Source organism: Asparagus officinalis, chromosome 5 (assembly GCF_001876935.1).
Source record: "Asparagus officinalis chromosome 5, Aspof.V1, whole genome shotgun sequence".
NCBI classification, from domain to species: domain Eukaryota; kingdom Viridiplantae; phylum Streptophyta; class Magnoliopsida; order Asparagales; family Asparagaceae; genus Asparagus; species Asparagus officinalis.
The window spans coordinates 106,172,820-106,194,452 of NC_033798.1; the positions used below are offsets into that span (position 1 = coordinate 106,172,820).

General features: G+C 35.7%; 2 protein-coding genes and 1 non-coding gene across 3 annotated transcripts in view; 2 read left to right on the forward strand and 1 right to left on the reverse strand.

Annotated features, from left to right (window-relative positions):
* The window catches only part of LOC109842306 (protein GAMETE EXPRESSED 2-like), a 6,931-nt gene extending 396 nt beyond the window's left edge, over positions 1-6,535 (forward strand). Inside the window, exons 2-8 of the mRNA XM_020411202.1 lie at positions 2,353-2,570; positions 2,714-2,941; positions 3,098-3,333; positions 4,091-4,329; positions 4,926-5,082; positions 5,845-6,008; positions 6,198-6,535. Of these exons, the coding sequence (XP_020266791.1) occupies positions 2,353-2,570; positions 2,714-2,941; positions 3,098-3,333; positions 4,091-4,329; positions 4,926-5,082; positions 5,845-6,005 (1,239 nt within the window). The 3' untranslated portion in view covers positions 6,006-6,008; positions 6,198-6,535. The remainder of the gene's footprint in view (positions 1-2,352; positions 2,571-2,713; positions 2,942-3,097; positions 3,334-4,090; positions 4,330-4,925; positions 5,083-5,844; positions 6,009-6,197) is intronic.
* On the reverse strand, positions 12,656-12,728 carry TRNAE-CUC. Its single transcript has one exon. It is a non-coding gene; the product is annotated as a tRNA-Glu (tRNA).
* LOC109840533 (5'-nucleotidase domain-containing protein DDB_G0275467-like) overlaps positions 14,246-21,633 on the forward strand; it is a 14,698-nt gene continuing 7,310 nt past the window's right edge. Inside the window, exons 1-7 of the mRNA XM_020409207.1 lie at positions 14,246-14,299; positions 14,382-14,567; positions 15,497-15,633; positions 15,743-15,892; positions 19,296-19,397; positions 20,329-20,493; positions 20,663-20,773. Of these exons, the coding sequence (XP_020264796.1) occupies positions 14,251-14,299; positions 14,382-14,567; positions 15,497-15,633; positions 15,743-15,892; positions 19,296-19,397; positions 20,329-20,493; positions 20,663-20,773 (900 nt within the window). The 5' untranslated portion in view covers positions 14,246-14,250. The remainder of the gene's footprint in view (positions 14,300-14,381; positions 14,568-15,496; positions 15,634-15,742; positions 15,893-19,295; positions 19,398-20,328; positions 20,494-20,662; positions 20,774-21,633) is intronic.

The following is a 21,633-nucleotide window of genomic DNA, read 5'->3' on the forward strand; positions in this document are numbered from 1 at the left end:
GGCTGAGCATGGTTCGGTTCAAACCGAAAAACCGATCGGACCGACCCGAACCGATCTGAAAAAAGCGATTTTATGAGTAGGGCGATTCGGGTCGGGTTGAAAACTTTTCAAACCGACCCGACCCGAACTGACCGAATATATTTTCCTAATTCTCAAACCCTACCCGTTTACCCGACCCGTCCCCAACCCTCAACCCTAACCTCATTTCCTCTCTCAGTCCCAGCCGTCGTTCCTCATTCCCTCAATCCCTCTCTCTCGCTCTAGTCTATGTCCGCCTCTCTCACTCTCTCTCACTCTCCTTAGCCGACAGCCACCACCCGCGAGCGCTCCGCAGTCTTCAATTCTTCATGGATCTATCTCTGGCTCAGGATCAGGCTCAAGATCTATCTTCGACTTTGGGGGGACACCCGCACCCGTCGCTGAGGCCGAGGTATAACATCTCAGTGATCTCTTTTGCTCTTTTTCAAGCTTCCTTCTCATTCAATGTTGACATAATTTGATTTGATTATTTCGCAGACGAATTTTTTTTTGTTGTGGATTTTTTTTTCTTTTGCTCAGGATCTATTATTCCGCAGTCTTCAAGCTTTTCGTGTCATGTGGATTTTTTTAAAATTTTATTTTCGTTTTTATCCTGGACTAGTGTTATAGCTTTGTTTATATTTTATTTTCTTGTCTTCAAGCTTTTGTTTAGAGGATCTAGACTAGTAAATTGGTTACTTTTTTGAAGTCATGCAAACCTATCATATTCTTTGTTAGTTCAATTTGGTTCAGCCATGATTTTTTACCCGACAAAACTTCATGCTAGTGTGTTAGTTCAATGCATGCTTTGTTAGTTCAATTTGGTTCAGTCATGATTTGGTTCAGTTTGCTTTCAGTGTATGATCTGTGTTTTGATTGTTGTGTGCATATCTCACTTTTGTTCTTCAATTTGAATGATTATAATGCTTACGTACATGTTTACAATAGTGGTTTATCTGTTTAATGAATGTCAAACAATGAGGAATAGGATGGCGAACAGCAACACAAGCACTCATTTGCATTTTTTTGTGTTGATTGAAACGTGATCTGTTTATTATCATCTAAAATGATTTAGTATGCGCTTAGACTTGTGAATTGTATCTAGCTTGACCAAGTTGTGCCTCTGTTGTAGCTGACTATTTGTTTGTTGTGTTCATGTTGTTATTCCATATAGTTGTAGCTGAAAGAGTGCATAGATATAGGTTTCTTTGTTATGTTATATTTTCTTAAACTCATGCAATTGTTATTTCTCCAGAGCAATGAAAAAAACATGTTAGAGTTCAGAATCCTTAGCTTCTGTCTGCGACTCTGCGTCAATATTGTTCTTAGAGCAATGGAAAAAAAGCATGTTAGAGCAATGAAAAGTATTATAGTTTTTTTTCAAAGTATTATAGTTGATGGGTTTGCCTTCTGTCTGCGTCAATATTGTTCCTATTCTTATCTCTTGTGATGCTATAGTTTTGCAATGAGATGAAGGTATTGATCTGTATCTTATTTGTTACAGTGTGATTTTTTTTTAATCTGAGCTTACTCTTCCACATTGTAGTTAGTCATGCCATTCACCTCTCATATTTTCAAACCTTCAAACCGAACAAACCGAACCGAACCGAACCGACTTGCAACGGTTCGGTTCGGTTTTAAATTGTAGGCGGTTCGGTTCGATTGTTCAAATTTTGGTAAAAACAAAACCGAACCGACCGATGCTCACCCCTAGCGGGTCCCACCAATAATATTTTATTTGTGTATAGTATTTCCCAAACACTATAAATAGGGCTCTTTAGGAAAAATCATTCCAGAAACAACTCCTCTTGTAGAAGAGTAAGAAAGAAAACATTGAGAGAGTTTGTGAAAAATCTTGGAGAGTATCTTGATCAATAGATGACGTTCTCTTTGATCCTTATAAAGAAATTGGGCGTCGTCGTTGCACCGTGGAGTAGCTCCGTAAGAGTGAACCACATTATATCTGTGAGTACTGTGATTGAATTTGTGTCTGCTTGGGTGTGTTTTTTGCGTCTCCGTTTGAGGCCTGGCCTTCTTGTTGGTGTGTATCCTAACATCACCAACATCTGATATTTAAAACAGTGCTTCTATATCGTGATTAGATTCCATAACATCTTCCTCTATATCTATATATCCTCAATAGGACAAATTTACCCTGACATACTTCGGCCATGTAATGTTTTTCTCATGCGTGTATTTTCTGATCCTTAATACCTACAACACTTAGAATTTTGACTTGTATTCTATTTTCTGATTATCAATAGAAATATTGTATGTGGCCTTCGTGGTCTTTTCTTTGTGGAGGTGGAGTGTAATGTTGTTTTATGTTGACAGCCACTTCATGGATCCCTCCTGCAGTACGGCAACCTGTTCAGATACACTCCTCACAGGGGATTTTTTGGAAATGATTCCTTCTTTTATACATTCTCTGACACAAATCAGAACAATGCTACTGGCACAACTTTCATCTCTGTACTCTGTCGACCACCTCAGTTTGTTTCTTTACCTGTTCGATTGCACGTGATTGAAGATGTTATCAACCCCAAATTTGGGTGAGTCCTTAATTTAAAATATATATCATATCTAAGTGCATGGAAATTCCTTTCCTTGCAACTCTTAGAATTACATATAATTAGTATGTAGTTTTCTTTACATCTCAGCCTGTTTCATTTTATGGTTGTTGATATCTTTGCAGTGGTTTCACCGGACTTGAAATAATGTATTCCGATTTCTGGGAAAATGTCTCTTTGACTATCAGGGCACAATCTGGCACTGCCTTTCTTGCTCCCATGCAGATGCAATTTCGCCATCAATTTGAAAGTTTGCCTTCAGTGAGTAGAGGCGGTAAATTGCAAAAGGATTTGATCTTATTTGGTCGTGTTGAAATGATCAACTATGCTCTTCAATCGATTCAATATCTTGGGTACTATACAAAGTTTCTTTCACTTGTCAATGTCAGTTTAAAATGTAACTGCATCCTTGGCAGAATTATCTTTTGGTTGTTTGATGAACAACTTTTCAATTTCAGCTCATAACGTAACTTGCTTTTACTTTCCTTCTCTATTTTTTCTTTTTGCAGAAATGAGAACTTCTATGGAAATGATATTATCAGTTTGCATACAATGAACAAAAATGGAGTTGAAACTTCCCGTGTTTCAGTTTTTGTGGAGCCTATTAATGATCCGCCAATTATATATGCTCCCAAATTCATAATCTTAGGGAGGAAAGAAGCAAGTAATGGACTACAGATTTTTGACAAACAAAGAGATACTTTTGAATTCTCAATCGGAGATACAGATATTTTTAGTTTCCCTGGTAAGCTTTTGGGTTGAATAAACTGAAAGATTATGTTCATAAAAAGGGTTAAAGAGAGTCTTCAAATTGCCAAGGAAACCTGCTACCTTGCCATTTTAGTTTACTCCCTTCAGTGAGTCATAACTAAACAGCATGTGATGTACAAAAGGCCATTTTAGGACTCTACGTAGAGATTTTGAAGATTCACACATTGTAACTGAAGAATTCTAATGGTTTGGCAGGAACTTATAAAAATTGTGAATAGTTAACTGAAGACTGCCTCTTGGCAGGAACTTGTAAAATTGTGAATACTTAACCGAATTGATTTTTAAAGTTTGGCAGGAACTTATAATTTGGAAGGAAACAAAAAAAAACTTGTGTAAATTTTGTCATAAGACTGGTCTTTGGCCCCTGAAACAGGATATTCCATGCGCTCAACTCCAACTTGTGCAGGTTCAATTGGAAGACTAGCCAATTTCTTATGGCTGGTTCGGAAAGATTGGCAGGTTAATTCCTTTCCTGAGGTCTGCAAGATCAACAGCTGCTTAGGAAGATTAGCCTTTAAAGCTAGCTTTCTGAAAATAATTCTTATGCAATATATCAAAATCCCTTGCTTGTCATGATGCTAAACAATTGATTGATAAATGATCATACCAAAGAGAAAAAGGATTCAGGTGCATGACTGAATATACTTAGATAATGGACCTAACATATCACGTTGTAAGCAAGTCTAAGAATTTGATATCAATATGGTAATACTTATTAGATTAATTTGCAGGAAACAAGTCTCACCTTGCGGTCATAATCTCCTTGGAAGTAAATGATGGAGTTTTATCGACCAGTCTGCCAGGTCATCTTATCAAGACAGCTGAACTGAAGACAACAAGCAGCAGTCAATGGAAACCCCTTCAGACTTTTGTTACCATTTCAAACCATTTTGTTCTTAAAGGTAAAGGAATTAGGTTTCAAGGGACAGCTGGGGATTGCAACAATGCAATGCAACAATTGTTTTATCATGTAAGTTTAGTATCCTTCAGTTGGCAGTTGTTCATTCTGTTTCTTTTTTCCATTTCCTATGGGACAGTTACATGGAACAATGTTTCCTAAGTCGTTTTGCCCAAAGTTTTCCTCCCAACAAACTTTTGATTGAGCTCTTGTGCAACTGTGTTCCAAAATGCGCAGCCTTCAAAGGTATATAAATTTTTAATGTGCTATGCCAAAAATGATTCATTTTGTTTTCACTGTTTTCTTTTTTACTTTTGGGTTTGAGATACATAGATTGAAAGCCTGTTTTGCCTAGATTCAATTTTGAAATTCTTATTGCTGGGTAGTTCATTTGTGAACATTGTATACAATTTTATATAATTTCACTTGCCTTTTGTGCTATAAACTTTGGATTCCTGTTAAGGATACATAGTTCTCGTGGTGCACCTGATGCATAAAAACTGAGTAAGTGCTAGTTGTCTGGCTTCAATTTTTGAACTTTCTGAAATACTAACCAAAGTTCTACTTTGCTTAGCTATATATTGACCAGTGTAGCTGGTGCTTCAACTAGTTTTCTGTATTTTGTTGGTAATAAACATAGTCCAAATTAGCTTATTCTTTCTATGCAGGGTGCACATCAAGGTGCTATATTGACTATCACTGTGAATGATTTGGGAAATTACGGATGCTATCTAGATTGTACAGACATGACATCATTACCGTTTTGTACTGAAGTTACTGTAAATCTGATAAAGACGAGACCTATTGGTTCATTGACAGCACTTTGTAAGTGTTAATACTGACTATTTTTCGCTCACTGTGGTTTGTTAAAAGTGCAATATGATCTCTGTCTGGTTTCAACTGTGAACATCACTAGATATCTGACACTTTCCTTCATGTTCTTCATTTCTGCATGCTTAGTTCATACGTTGACATTAATAGTTCCAAGGTTTTTTGAAGGTGTTGTATACACCAATAAGATTAAAGTGCTAAATTTGTTACAATTCCTGAGCCTTGGTGTCAGCAACCCTGGTCATTTTGTCCAATTAATATTATTGAAGTTAAACTGGATCAGATTAGACAAACAGTTCAATTAGTAGACTAAAACTTTTCATGAGGAGATGTAGCAACCATCAATTTCACAATCCCAGAAGTCAGTAGTTCGTGACAGGTTGCAAGCTAGAGAAACGTTCAGTATCTAACAGTTCCAAATTAATCAAGAGAATTAATCATATCTAGCAACCTTTTTGCATAAAAACACTGTTTTTAAGCATTCCCGAGTGCAATTAATTCATGGAGAGAAATTTGGTTTGTCAAAATTGAGAGGTAAAAAGGCACGATGAGGTCCAGAGATCAAATCACCAGGGTGGTGTTACTAAACTGAATGAACCTGTCTCTCTCTCTCTCTCTGAAATAGTCAAGCTAAAACGAAGAAGAAGGTTCTTTCGCCATGCGACCATACATTACTTACAGACATTTTTTATGCACTAATACTAAAGAGATGGTTTTGCTTATAAGCTGTAGCTGATTTTGTTTTGTGTTTTGCAGTGCTTGGATCAGCAATAATTCTTGAGATTGTTATGATGCTTCTCCTTGGTGGAGCACTTCTACTCTTTATTTGCAAATGCATGACTGCTCTTCACAGGGAAAGAAGTGACGAGAACCGCAGAAAACGAGAACCTCCAAGAGAAGAACAAATTGATAACTAAAATGTGAGTAAGCCACTTTGCTTCTTTTATTGTGAGAATCAGAAAATAAAAGGAAATCAGAGTCTCAATATGTTGATGCATTTCATCCTCTTTTACTCGAGCTAACATTGTCCAGGTTAAAATGCGTCCCTGGAGAAGCTATTCAGTGTCAAAAGTTGACTTGCTAACTGTTTCGGGTTCGCAACTATGCAGATAGATGGGAGACGTGCATCTCAAAATATAACAAGTTCAAATGGAAGCACAAGTCCCTTCTCGCTATCATGGCAGAAATCCATTCCAGCATCGGTTCATGAAAAATTTTAACTGCAGATCGAAGAATCAGCGTTTGTTTTGTTTTGTTTTGTTTTTTGTTTTCGTTTTCTTTTTTAAATTATCACGATAAACAGCTAGCTATCTGATTATGGATGGTTCGAGTCTCGTATATTTGTTAGGAAAGTGGCTTCTCATAGAGTCGCTACTAATACAATGTATATTTCCCTTTTACTTCTTTTTTCTTTTGATAACAAGGACAATGCCAGGAAATAAAATTTAAATATTGGAACCATGAATGAATGAATGGTATCTAGAAATAGGAAAAATTATGTCAAGACCCCAAATTTGAGAACTTAATGTACTCCAGCCCCTTCTACTTTTACATATGTGCTTAAGCCCTCAATACAAGGCAATATTGTGTCAAGACCATTATTCTTTCGCCAACTAAGCACAGAGAGAAGGAAAAAATCTAAAAACCCAAAAATATCCTTCCCTCTTCCCCCCTCTCTCTCATGGAGATCACAACCATAGTGAGATTTCTCCTCTTTCTTTCTCATTCTAACTCAACCCTCTCCTTAAATCCTTATGTCCCGCCTCCGCCACCGGCACCGTTGCTAATTATATTGCCCCTCCCTCCTCTCTCCTAACCTGAACCTTCATGGTTGCTCCTCCCTTCTTACCACCTCTCTCCTAATTCTAACTCTAACCCTAATATTCCTCCAAATATAGTCCCCCCTAGGTGTGTCCATTCGGGCCGGCCCGGAAATCCGGGCCCGAGCATTTAAAATTTAAATTATACAAAAAAGACAAAAAAATTAATAAAAAACAATAATTTTATTAATCACTTAAAATGACATAAATTACAAATAAAAAATTATAAAAATAAATTTTTTATTAATAATTAATAAATTATTTATAAATTATAAGTATAAATTTATTTTAGAATTCATCGCATCATAATAGATAAGTACATCCAAACTAGGTTGGCACCTACTCAACTATATCACTATCATTTGTAACTATTTTTAAAATAATTCTTTACAAATTTTAAGCTAAGATATAAAAATTACAATTTGATGAATATTATTTATTCTTTATATCTATCTGTTAGTCCCAATTCTTCAAATTTATCTTCAATTCCAGCCATCCGATCGATGCCTTGCGTTCGTTTCTCGTACCTCTACCAATCTTGTAAGCACATCACTATTTGTACAGTATACGAATCTAAGCATGTCCTGTGGTCGTCGATCAAACATCCTGCTGTGCTGAAGGCGGATTCCGAAGCTACCGTCAAAACCTACATTGTTAGTAAGTCACGAACCATGGTGGAAAGTATAGGATATGAAACTGATCCATATACTTTCCACCATTACAAAATATCTAAAGCATTTCCTTAACATTTAACTAAAGAAGCAGATAAATATTCATCTATTTCAGAAACCTCCAATGATGACGATCCAAGTCCAGATCCACCAGTTAGCTCAGCTACCATTGCATACCTATCAAAATTTACACTTTTACCTCGGGATGGGCTCGAAGAAACCGAAGCTATAGATTGTTGTGTAGCTACACCATGTCTAGCTGCATACTCATCATATAAGGTTTGAAAATAATTTCTAATAGCTAAATGATGAGTAGTAGCAGTAAGGGTGGTTCCATCATCTAAGTCTATAATCTGATTACCATACAATGATTGTAACAAACTTCGAAGGCCAATATCCTTCAAGCATGGATCAATAAGAACCCCCAAATCAAAAATATGAGGAATAGGCCTAAAGTACTTATTAAATTTGCTCTCCATTTGAAAAATCATAGGTCCAAAAGTATCATCTATACGATATTTCCCAAAAAAAATTGAATATTTAAAATTTGTAAAGCAGCTAAAGTAATGGTTGGATAAAAACAGCCAGATAATAATATTATAGCATCATAAAAAACTTATAATATTTTATTTAAATTACATATAATTGTCCATTCATCTTTAGTTATTCCATAAGTGCTACCAGAACTAGAACTAGAAGCATACTAATTTATAAAATCAGTTATAATGTCTTTATATTCTATTGCTATACTTAACATTGCATAGGTGGAATTCCACCTATGGTCAACATCTTTTAGAATTAGTCTGGGCTTTACATTTTTTCTTTTACAAAATTGTTTCCATCTTTTAAGTCTTTGTTCAGAAGCATTATGCATATAAGCAATTGTTCTAACCTTTTCTATCATGGGTTTAATTTCAGTAAATGCGCTTTGAACAATTAAATTTAAAATATGACAGATACACCTAATATGAAAAAGATCACCATGACATGGTAATGATAGAGTTGATCTGATAAAATCAACAGCTACATTGTTATTACTTGCATTATCTAGTGAAAGAGAAAATATTCTTTCTAAAATTTTTAATTTCATAAGTTCTTCAATTATTAAATTTGCAACATTAATACCAGTATGTGACACTTCTATTACAATAAAAGAAACAACTCTTTTAAATATTTGCCAATTTTCATCAATCCAGTGTGCTGTGATACATAAATATCCAGTTTGTGCTCTAGATGTCCAAATATCAGAAGTTAAAGAAATTTTACAGTTTAAAAATTTTAAAATAAGAAATTATTTTTCCTTGTTCCTCCTGATAATATTTTAAAATATCACGTTGACAGGTTTGACGAGAAATTTTTTTAAATGCAGGATAAAAACCATCTCTAAACATATCTTCAAATTCATCATCTTTTACTAATTTAAAATGAAGGTTTTTAAGAATGATAAACCTGATTACGCATTTCCTGGCTCTGCCAGCGTCATAGTTCCAACTACCGAGACTACCAGAAGAGGAGGATTGAGAAATCATAAATTATCGGATATCACCTTGAGGAGTCTGGCTTTTGTTTTGTTTATCTAAATGGCGTTTGAGGTGGTTGGTGCCGCTCTTATGATGAGCTTGAAAAATCTTGCCGCACAACGCACACTTAGCCTTCTAGGTGAGGATCCTACCGTGTTCATCATTGGTGACGTCGATCTTCTCGTAAAAATTCCACACATCGAATCTTGGCCTTTTAGGAGCTCTTGGTGCAGATTCGTCGTCACCGGATTCGGGATTAACATCGGTAGGAGTAGACCCAGTAGGAGGACTCATTTCAAGATCGGGAGATAGGTTTTGCTCTTCATAATTAGATCCGGAAGCCATTTGATGAAAGGATTAGAAAGTATAAGATTGTATAAGAGAATATAAGAGTATAAAAGAGTATGAGAGAGTATAAGAGTATAAGAGAGAAGTAGATGAGTTTTGGTGTGAAGAAAACAAATAAAAACCCCCTCTATTTATAGAGCCAGCCCCCAATGGGCAAGATCTCATCTTTCATCTATCACCGCTTACCTGATCCTTATCACTTGGATCTGAACCTACATCCACCTCCAACACCATCAATACCTCCTCCATCGATCCCCTCCTCCCCATGCATCACCACCGACCTCAATTGTGTCCTCTACAAATTCGACTCCAATGACGATGGCAAGATCTCCTTCTCCGACCTCGCTGTCATCTTTTCCTCCCTTGACCACACCCTCTCTACCTCTAAACTCTCTTGCGTGATGGCAGAGACCGGTTATGACAGTGATGTATTCATGGACCGTGATGGTTGTTCACCACTTGTTTGATTAAATGACTCACAAAACTTTCATTTTATGGATCACTATGATTATGGTTAATGAGCAAGAACAAGAAAGAATACTTGAATTTGTTGCTAAGTTAAAGGACTTAGAGGGTGTTTGGATTTTTTTTTGGTCAAATTAGCTTTTTAAGCTAGTTTTTTTTTATTTTTACATGTTTGGAAAAATATAAAATAAGTTGGCTTATAAGTTACATTTTAAAAAGCTGGTTTACCTTAGATTTTGAAAAACTAACTTATGAACCCACCTAAATAAGCTAGGTTTGACCAAACAAATTACTATACTACCGAAATAATTTTTATAATATTCTTATCATAAAAGCCAAAAGCCACTAAAAGCTAACATAACTTATAAGCTTCAAAAAATAAGCTTTCTCAAACACTCTCTCACTGTTATTGAACTTCGAAATGAGCTTTGTTATTTGAGCCTTGTTGATTGATAATAGTTTCTGCTTGTGTTTGACTCTATTGTATGTTAATTTTACTCACTGTATGTAGACTTATAGCGTAGCTACTAAATTTGCACAATGCATGTTAATTTTTGAACACTACTAGTTAAATTTTGAACACTAATTGTTAACTATATCTAGTATCTGTTAACTATATCAAGTAACTATTGACTATATCCAATATCATGTTAACTATATTATATACTTGTTAAACTTTGTTTGTTCCTGTTTAATATCAAGTAATTGCTAACTATGTCATGTACCGGTTAAATATATTCAATACATGCTAACAATAGTCACAAAAACATGATTATCCCAATGTTGGTCATCCAATTGTATTGTTAACTATGTCATGCATTAGTTTTAATTTTCTCTCAATCTCATAGTCCCCCTATATCATGATTCCTCTCATAATCTTGCAACATTAGATGTTACATGACTATATTTGAAAATATTTAAATCAAAATTATTAAAATATACAATACAAGTTTATTAGAACTTAACAAATTAAACAAACAAAGTTAAAATTTAAGAATTAAGCAACCCTTAATAGGTACGTCGTGGATTTTAATAGACATGCATTAACAATTACTTGATATTTTACATTATATAGTCTTGTTCTATTTCTCCTCTTCCTTTTAGCACTAATTGGTGACAATATCCCGAACGCATCTTTTGTACACTACGTTTCTCATAATTCAAAAGTTAACAATTACTCAATTATACTTAACAAGGAACAGGTAAATGTTAACAGTCAATCAACTATAGTTTATATGTATTAGGTAAAACATAACAGTTAATCTACTAAAATGTTATAACATTTAAAAGAATAAAGTTAACTGTTATTCAATTGTAATTTACATGGAACAACTAAACGCTAACAGTTAATCAGCTATAGTTTACATGTATTAGGTAAAACTTAATAGTTAATCAACTAAACTTAACATTTAAAAGAAAAAAGTTAACACTTACTCAACTATACTTAACATGGAATAGGTAAACGTTAACGGTTAATTAGTTATAGCTCACATGTGTTAGGTAAAACTTAATAATTAACCTACTAAATATTTATACATTCATTATTTCAAATTTTGTATGTAGGCTTTTATTTCTCAATTACCAATACATCATGTACAAACTACATATAATTTCCAAGCCAACAAAATGACCTATGTATAATAAAATTTTAAATAAAGACTAATCCTCTCAACAATATCTCGTATCCTATGAACGACTAACAAAATAAAACAATAAAAATCATAGTAATTTGAGCAGCTTCTTTTGATTAACTCAAATTTTAATAGTATAGCAGAGCTCCAAACAATAAAATTCTTGTGCTGCATTTCATCAAACAACTTTATTGTATCCAACTACCTTGAAGTACTAAAACCCTAACCCTAGCCTCCAATTACACCTCGGCCCCTTCTTCGGTCCCCAAGCCTCCAATTTTGCTAGCAGGCAATTGCACCTCGCTCGAAATAGCAACACTATCTAGCCATTGATCGGCGCCATCTTCCTTAGCTTGGCACGTAGAACCTCATACTGAGGGTTCCTCCCCTATTGCCTATCTTTTTACGGTAGGTCTTCTATCTCTTTCCACTCCTTTCCCTTCTCCCTCACACAATCCTCGATCTGAATCTGGACATTGAACTCTAGCACCTTCTTCAATTGAACTCTAGCACCTTCTTCAAGCCCTTGCGCGTAGGGTTTCTACACTTGCAGTAGTAGAATTAGGAGATTCTGAGGGGGGTTGAGGAGGAAGAAGGAGAGAGGATTGGTTACTAGGGTTATAATTAGGGTTTGGAAGAGGATTCAAAGGAGGTAGGAGAGAGAGGAGAGGATGATAAAGGAGCAGAAGAAGAGGATGAGGGTATGAGGATCAGGAGATTGAGGGTGACGGCGGGGGGAGGAGCGATTGCATCGGGAGGAGAAGGAGGTGAAATTGTTAGGGTTAAGATTTTTGGCGCTTGGATTTTGAGTTAAAGAGAGGAGGAAGAAGAAGGGTACATTTTGATTGTCTAAATATGACGGTAATTTTGAGTGAGTGGAGATGGGTAAAGTTGGAATTTTGAGTCAGATACATAAAATATTAGGCTATACACGAGCTGGAGAGGCTGAGACACATTTTTTAAAATAATTAAAGGCTTAAAAGCACATAGGCAAAAGTAAGAAAAGTTCTCAAATTTGAAGACTTCACATAATTTTTCCCTCGAAATATTAATAATGTTACATAATTTTTCCCTAGAAATATTAATAATGTTGAAGCAAAAACAGTAGTTTATTCCGTTGCCGGGACTTGAACCCGGGTCTCTCGGGTGAGAGCCGAGTATCCTAACCAACTAGACTACAACGGATTTGCTGGTTGGTGTAAAGTCAATTTATTATAAAGCTAAAGTAATTTCAAATGATCTTCTTCACACATGTCTAAATATTCGGATGAGTTTATTCATGAGATAAGGCACTGTTTGGTAACAAGAGATTGTGTCTTATTGACTTGGTCAATAAGCTAGTAGAGCTGTTTGGTGACCAAAAATAGGAGGAGATTATTTTAGAGATTGTGACTTTTACAAGTAGCTTTTGGAAAGCTACCTCAAGTAGTATTTGTCTTTGAGAATGAGCTGCCAATTGTTTTTCTTTCGTTTTTGCCCCTAATAATTCTAATTTTATATCAATAATACATGTCCTTTTAGTCATTTAACAAATTTAAGCTAGTTGTATAGCTACTTTTGCCAAACAGCTCTAGTCAATCAGCTAGTTACACAGCTATCAGCTTTCAGCTATAATTTCACAGCTTTCAGCTAGCTTAACATCTTTCAGCTATAATCTCGCAGCTTTCAGTTAGTTTTGCCAAACAGAGCCTTCTAATTCCATAAGTATAATACACATGGAAGTTGGGCTTGTTGTTTCTCTATATATGTGTGTATTTGTATGCGTGTTATTATAAAAAATGGGGATTTATAAAAGGGGATTTGCGTATAACATATGGGCGTTGAAACCTCTCCAATATGAGGTAACTTTTTATTTTGGCTAACAACAGAATAATATATATATAAAAGGGGATTTATAAAAGGGGATTTGCGTATAACATATGGGCGTTGCAAAACTTCTGTCAACTTAAGTGGACGTCCACTGAGTTTCTTATCCATTGATGATTACTTGATTGAGCTACATTATGGATGATCCGCTCCGTTAAACTTGATCTACATATTCTAAAACCCCAACACACCAAATTTGGTGTGAACTCGTTGTGGTTTGACCCTCCGTCGAGCCATGTAAAAAGTTCTATTCACTCGAAACCGTTAAAATTGATACGAATCAATTTAAATTGATAGAAGTTTTACTATATATATATCTTATAAGTATCTATATAGATAATCCAGTTTTGTTACGTTATAGAGGACTGAGATGTGCAAATATTTAGCCACCTAGCCCACATAGATAAAAACTAAATTTTTACAAGAGTACTGCTATACGGACCCCAAAATAAGGAACCATGAGTGGAACATGTGAGGAGTCCCTATTTTGGGGTCCGACATTTTTCTTTTTTTCAACTACACGTAGGAAACGGGAACGGTCGAGCTCATTATAGCCAGTCCTTGCTGGCAACCCATTCACTTCACATCCTTCATAATACAATACAAGTGACGCCCCGTCTTCAAAAATTTGCAAAAGTCCGGGGGGGACGGCGGGGCGGGCCAGAAAAGCAAGCAAAATTTGAAAATGCCACCTTGAAAAAGAAAAAGCCGACCAAACAAATTAACAAAATCCCTATCTCTACCCGCCTATCACGCTCACTTTTATTTTTCTTTCCCCCAAACGACGTTCTTCTTCCCCGTGACCTCTCCTTTCGATACGCTGCTTTCAACTCTTTCTCTAATGGCCAGCCGCCATTCGAAGGATGCGGTCCTCTCCTCAACAGCTAGAGGTTCTCCCCTCTCTTTTCCTTCGATCTTCTGTGATTTCTATCGATTTCCCCCCTAAAAATCTCCCTTTTTTATTGATTCTAGGGCTTGAAAAAGGAGGATTTGTTAGAGGATTATCCAGCGTTGTGGCTCCTGAGATTTGTAGCCCTAGCGTTGCGCTGGATTTGGATGACGAGATCGAGAGGATCCGGCGAGAGTTCGAGGATGCGAAGAAGAGCTTTCTTAATATTCCACTGGCGCTCAAGGAGATGCCCAGGATGAATCCTGAAGGTGAAGCGATACGTCACTGTTACGTCGTTTTTTAGTGTTTTGGCCTGAAAGTTCCCTTTTTTTTGGACGTGCATGTGAAAACTTTGTCGTGGGTGCTTTTTTTAGTGCTAACTTTATGATGAGATCAAAGATTCCTATCAGATGTTCTTTTTAAACCTTATTGGTTGGAAAATATAGTAGTTAGCTGAACTACTATATGGGTTAATTGCAATTTAACTCTCTAAAATTTTTAACTTCTGAACTTTAAATTTGCCCAAAAAATTATTCCAGAGTTTCACCACTTTTAACTTTAATAGCTTCCATTACATCATCGTTCAGATTTATATTTTCTATGAGAATGTCATTTAACAATGGTGTTTCTGCTACAGTTCAATGTCAAATTTAAGTCCACTTCTTATTGGAAAACGGAATCTTTAAATCTTTAAATTTGAATGGGTAGTGTTTAAGAATAGAAATAGGAAGAAAGGATTCAGGGAATTTCTTTTCACTTTAGGGGTAAAAAGGCCAAATGTTATCATGTGATAATCACTTAGTGCATTTTAGATAGAACTGTGAGCGATTATGTAACAGGAGGTATTAAAGCTATAAAAATTGTAAAACTTTGGGGGTATTTTTGAGGGGGAAATTAAAAGTTTTGTATTCAAAGATGAAAATGGGCGAAACTTTAAGGTATTAGAGTGCACTTAACCTTTTCTTTGGCTAAAATGTCGACTTTTAAGTTTGTGTAATTGGATAAGGAAAAGTCCCAATAATTTTTTTTTGATTACTTGAGAGGCTCTCGTTTGAGATGACAGCTATCAATTTCTTGTGTTCAGTAATCAGAGGACTAAAGTTGTGCTAAAGAGAAGGATCTATACTTTTCTTCTTTTCCCTTGTAAATATAGTGTACAATCTAACTTTTTGGTATGTTCCTTTGGAGCAAATTTTAGGTATTTATGTAAACAAGAACCTCAGAATGGATAACATTCAAGTCTATGGTTTTGACTATGACTATACTCTTGCCCATTACTCATCAAATTTACAGAGTTTGATATATGACCTGGCGAAACACTACCTTGTTGATGAGGTTAGTTAGCAAACTTGTGCTGTATATGTATCTATATCTTCATTAATTTATTGGTGAGAAATTGAATGAGTTTCTATTGTTTTTAATTTGGGAAATATGATCATCTCAGCTTAAGTATCCGGAGAGCTGCTTGCAATTTGCATATGACCTAACTTTTCCGATCAGAGGCCTCGCCTATGACAAGCTGAAAGGGTGCCTTCTGAAGCTTGATTTCTTCGGGTCTATAGAACCCGATGGATGCTACTTCGGGCGTCACAAGGTGATATCATAGTAACCTTACTCATGAAAAAAATGAGGATTTGAATGATTACAAATGTTTGTACTTACTATTTTGCTACTACTGCGCTATACGTCTCTAAGCTATGATGCTCTCTTTTTAATGCTTGCCTAATGTTTATTAACTAAGTGTTTCTTAGTGACAAAAAGTTGGTAACATGAAGGATGAGATAGTAGGAGGCTTTATTTGGTTTATTACGGAAGCAATTCTTTCTAATAAATGAATATATTTTTATTGAAGAATCAGTTCCTCATTTGTTGACATGCATTTTGATACTTGTCTCTTATTGGTTGGTTAGTACAGGAAAGCATTCTTGTTACTGTACCAAGCAATGTCGGTAGGTAAATTTGATGCAGTCACATTTATCTCAGATGACACATAGCTACTTGTATTTGACTGATTTCTTTTCTCTAGTTGGCTAGTAGACAAAGCCTTGGCATCTGTTAGGAAAAGGTTGTGCTTGATTAGAGAGCATGCATGCAAGAATTTTCTATCATTGAAGTGGAAAGAAAACTGTACTTCGGGAGAATGTCTACCATGGAACTTTGTGCCATTAAATTACATTTATCATGAACATGCCTACTGATTTTTCTTTATAAGATCAGTTGAAGAAGCGTTGGGCATGAGGATTCACTGTTCATGAACTTGTTTTATAAGAGATCATGAAAGAGGAGGGCTTCAAATAGAAGCTAAATGTTGTAAAATCTTTAAATCTAGGATGAGCATCAGTTGAAGGACATAGTGTATAAACAATCAAAAGTAACAGTAATGTACAAGGCATAATGACAGATATGCTATTTAAGCAAGCAGACATCATCAGGGTGGAAGGTAGGTTAGAGGTGCTAATGAATAACAAATATACTAAATCATACATTTCATTATCCTCAACTCCTGGTAGAGTAAGATTGGTTCAATATAGATGTATTTTCTTTCACAATATCTATTTGGATTAGTTATGGGTGAAGTACTTGGCATAGTCACGACGAGGTTCCAACCGCTGATACTAGTACCAGTTGATTGTAATCTGATAAATACTTGTAACAGTTGATAGTGACTAAAGAATATTCTCCTTGTTTGCATACCTGGAAACCAGAGAAAAGGTTGAGGATTGCAGTAAATCCCAGAGTTTTCATTTAAAAGTTGGTTGTGGAGGTTGAAGAGAAACTTTTCTCTCTAGGGGCTTTTTAGCTGAACATCATCTTTTTCTTTTCAGTGAACTGTCAGTGATGTAGGTTTGACGCAGAGGATTTAAGACCATATTGTCATCAACTTCATTTTTTTTTCTAAGGAGCTCATGCGCATTGTACTGTATCTCTTGCCCTATTGGTGATTTATGGACTACACTTGTTGGTGCTGGTTTATGGCATGGTGGTGTAAGAAGATCTAGGCAACTGGTGGCTGCATTTATTTTATTATACATTTGGCAGGAAAAAATAAAATGTGTTTGAAGGCAGAGAGATCCATTGCCAATTGTTTTTCTGTACTACTTTGTTATTACCAGTGGAGCATTGTCTGGTACCTTGGGGATCCACGGTTACAGGTCAGTCATGAGGATTTCGACATTGGTCTTATCAAAAAGTCACATTGCTCGGGTTTTCTCAAGTTAACTACGATCTCTTTGGTGTATTGTGGTTATGAATGTGGTTGACAATCTCGTGTTTTGAGAAAACCTGAGGTTATTATTTTTGTTTCCATCTCAGGCTGAGTCGATCATTGGATTTGAGGAGGGGTACCTTTGCTTTAGTATGACTTTTAATATCTATTGATTAGGATGTTTTTCTGTGTGTTACTATTTATTTGATTAACTCTCTTGATCAAGCTTTAGATCAATATGTTTCTAGAGAGTTGGTGCTGGAATTATAGCTTGCATAGGGCTTGTTATCACCAGGATATCTAATTTGAAGATGTTTGGCATTGGTTTTAGCGAGGAAAGTAACATTTTTTGTCTTTTCATTCGGAACTGTATTAATAAGCAGCCACAACTAGACTCTTACTTCAATTGTAGGAATGACCTTAGCAGTAGACATGTTTCGCATGAAGACAGAGGCAATGTGTTTAGGCTCAGCCTATAGCCTAGGATTGTTGGTGTGCCAGTTTCTGGTTATAATCTCTAAGCTACAGGTCGAGGGACTTGAAACTGCACCATGAAGGTAAGCAGGGGCAAGCAGTTATCTCCTAACAGACGGGATAAAGAAGCAAAGTATCTATTTCCATGGCATGAAGTTATAGGACTGGGCAAAGTTTTCCATCTATTGCCTTGTAAATTCATGGCATGAAGACAGAGGCAATGTGTTTAGGCTCAGCCTATAGCCTAGGATTGTTGGTGTGCCAGTTTCTGGTTATAATCTCTAAGCTACAGGTCGAGGGACTTGAAACTGCACCATGAAGGTAAGCAGGGGCAAGCAGTTATCTTCTAACAGACGGGATAAAGAAGCAAAGTATCTATTTTCATGGCATGAAGTTATAGGACTGGGCAAAGTTTTCCATCTATTTCCTTGTAAATTCATCTTTTCTTGTTCGTTTGGTGTGAATGACTCCCTTCCAATGTTTTAGAAAGTGTTAGGCGCTTCTAGGTGCCTGGGTTGGCGCTTAAGCGACATATTTGCATTTTTATATCAAGAGTGGGTGGATTCTTTTTGAAGACTTAAAACCCTAACCTTGCTAGTTACTTAGGATGGACATGGATATAGATTTCTATTTCGATCCATTTTGACTCATCTCATTCTCTTCATCTAATATTCCACCTAAGCAAGCAATATATCCCTTTTTGATGCTGCGGAGTATGCGTAATCAGCCCATTCCATGCTTCCCAAGGCAATCCCAAGACCTAGGGTGACGTAAGTATCGTTTAGGCCTAGGCGGGCACCTAAGTGAGCACCTAGCTGAGCAGGCGCTCTTTTTAGAAAAATACCCTCTTTTTTGAAAGATTTGGTTCAAACTGATGATCTATTGGTTTTTGTTGGTGCATAAAAGCATGGAATAGTTCATTCCATGTGGATAGTGGCCTTTAGCCTGCTGGAACTTCTTAGAAAAAATGGACCTTTACTAGTATTACCCAAAAAAAAGTAGGAGAAGAAGAAGAAGAAGAAGAAGAAGAGCTCAAGCAACCACTCTTTTAAAAACAAAAGAAGAAGAAGAAAAAGAATAAGAACTCAGGCAACCACTCTAAAAAACTAAAAGAGAGGAAAATTGGCATGTACACATAAGGGAAAAAAAAGATTGAAGAAAGAAATGGTAAATTCCCTATCGATGGTTACTGTCTTAGCAAAATGCTCAAAATTTTTAGGTCTTCAACATTATGATTAAGCTGAATTATTTGATTATTGTAATAATTTTCACTGTTGTCTCATGAGATATTATCCTATTTTCATCTATTGTTAATCAGCTAAGCAAGGAAAAGATTCAAGTAATGTATGGGACACGACATATTGGTCGAGATCAGGCACGTGGACTTGTTGGGTTGATGGATTTCTTTTGCTTTAGCGAGGTAACATTGATATTATACATCTAAATGTCCTTTCCATTGTTATTGTAAATCTTTGTTTATGCACATCTTCTTCACTGTACTGCATATATGTAAAAACGTTGTTGGCAGTAGTTACTGGCTTTTACTCTTAGGATGGTTTGTTGAATGTTTTAATTCTTAATTTCCTATCCAATAATGTCCACTGTACAATAATATCATAACATCATAGTGGATAGATTTACTATTTTACAAACATTTATATACATGAAACGCCAGAAAATGTATGACTTCTGCCATACATAATGTACCTTCTCTAATTCAACTACTTGCATCCTTGTTACTTAAAGCGACTTCTAGCAACTCTTCATTTGCTTTGTTCTTCTCTGTCTCATGTCATTCTTCTTAAGTAACAACACTTAGACACATTTTTGTTTAATTTAGTAAATATAGCTCTATGAAGCTAAGGCAACACTGTAGGGGCTTGAACCATTATCGCCAAGTTCCTCTTGAAGTTCAATTCTACTCTGTGATGCGTGAGAATAAATACTTCTATGACCAGAATACTGTAAGTAAACATGAAGCTGAGAGGTCAGGCCTCATGAGTTCTTCTGTTAATAAATATTTTATTTGGATTTAAGAAACTTCCGTATTCCTGCAAATTAATGCCCTTCTGGTGACTATAGTTTCTTTTGTCTTTGAATTGTTTGTCCAGATTTCGAACATGCTGAGCTATCAGGCATATGATGATGAGTGTGCCGAACAATTGTGCCAAATATAAAATGTAGTTCGGCATATTTACATCGTTCTTTTTCATTAGCATGTATGTTAAATCAATGGCAATTGCTAGTGTAACATTTTATATTACAGTTTTATACTGTTTATTGATGTTGATCTAGTTTTCTTCAAATCATCGTTGTGCCTGACTTGTCTAAAACTGTTTTTCTTCTTGTAGGCATGTCTTATTGCTGATATTGTACAGCACTTTGTGGATGCTAAGCTGGACTTTGACGCTTCTAATGTGTATCAAGACGTGAACCAGGCAATTCAGCATGTCCATAAAAGTGGGTTGCTACACAGAGGCATTCTTATCAATCCTCAGAAGTACTTAATGAAAAATGTAAGTAATTTTGCCGCTTCAGTTAGCCATTATTTTTCTTAATGATATTAGTTCTTAGTGGAAAATTATGGTTAGATATTATTATTTTTGTTTATTATACTCAATCATAGGATGCATTGCATTCACAATGAGTTTTCAGTCGCATGACTAACATGGGTTTGTACTGCAGAGCCGAGTGTTAAATTTTCTAAAGATGCTAAAGGAGAAGGGCAAGAAACTTTTCTTGCTAACAAATTCCCCATATTATTTTGTGGATGGAGGAATGCAATTTATATTAGAGGTTCGCTTCCGTCTTTTAAGCTTTTCCTACATGCTGTTAAATGTTATATTGTAATTTTTTTGTCAGGCTTGAAGTGATTATGGATTATACTAGATAGCATACTCCTTGAGATAATTGCATTAACTTTCTATGGTTTATCCTAATTGTTTTAGTGTGCATTCTTATGTATATCACGATCATCTGTTTTTTCAATATGCTGTAGACATTGGCAACATGCTTGTGTCAGAGAAACATCTCATGAATCCTAATACCATTGGAACTTTGTTCCGAAATGTAATTCTTAAATTTAGCTCCTCTAACCATTACACCAAAACTCCAAAGTTATGGTAAGCGTTAAGGATTATAGTTTTATATTAATTTTAACAATGCCTCCACAGGTTGAGCGCCCTTTTTTATGGGTCGAAATCTGGACTCACGTAGCCGTGTCAATTTTAGAAAATCCGCATTTAATTCATGGTCTGTGGGATTTGAACTTGGGTTGCTCTGATATCATCTTAAATTTAGCTCCTCTAACCATCACACCAAAACTCCGAAGTTATGGTAAGGATCAAGGATTATAGGTTTATATTAATTCTATCAGTAATAATTAATTAATAATTTTATTTTGCATGTTAGTAAATGGGTTAATTGTGAATTAAACCCCAATACTATCACTTAATTTTAGATAGACCCCTTCTAATTCTATTGTTGCAGATAGACCCACAAATTTTTTGGGGGGCTCTTTTACACTCAGAGAAAGAGAAAATTGGCTTTTGACAAATCTCCTCCGGATGCCTCAAATTGATAGCCAAAAATCATATCTGGATTCATGGTAATCACATGAGGATGTGTTAAAACTTAAAAGATAAAAGAGGGGAGGG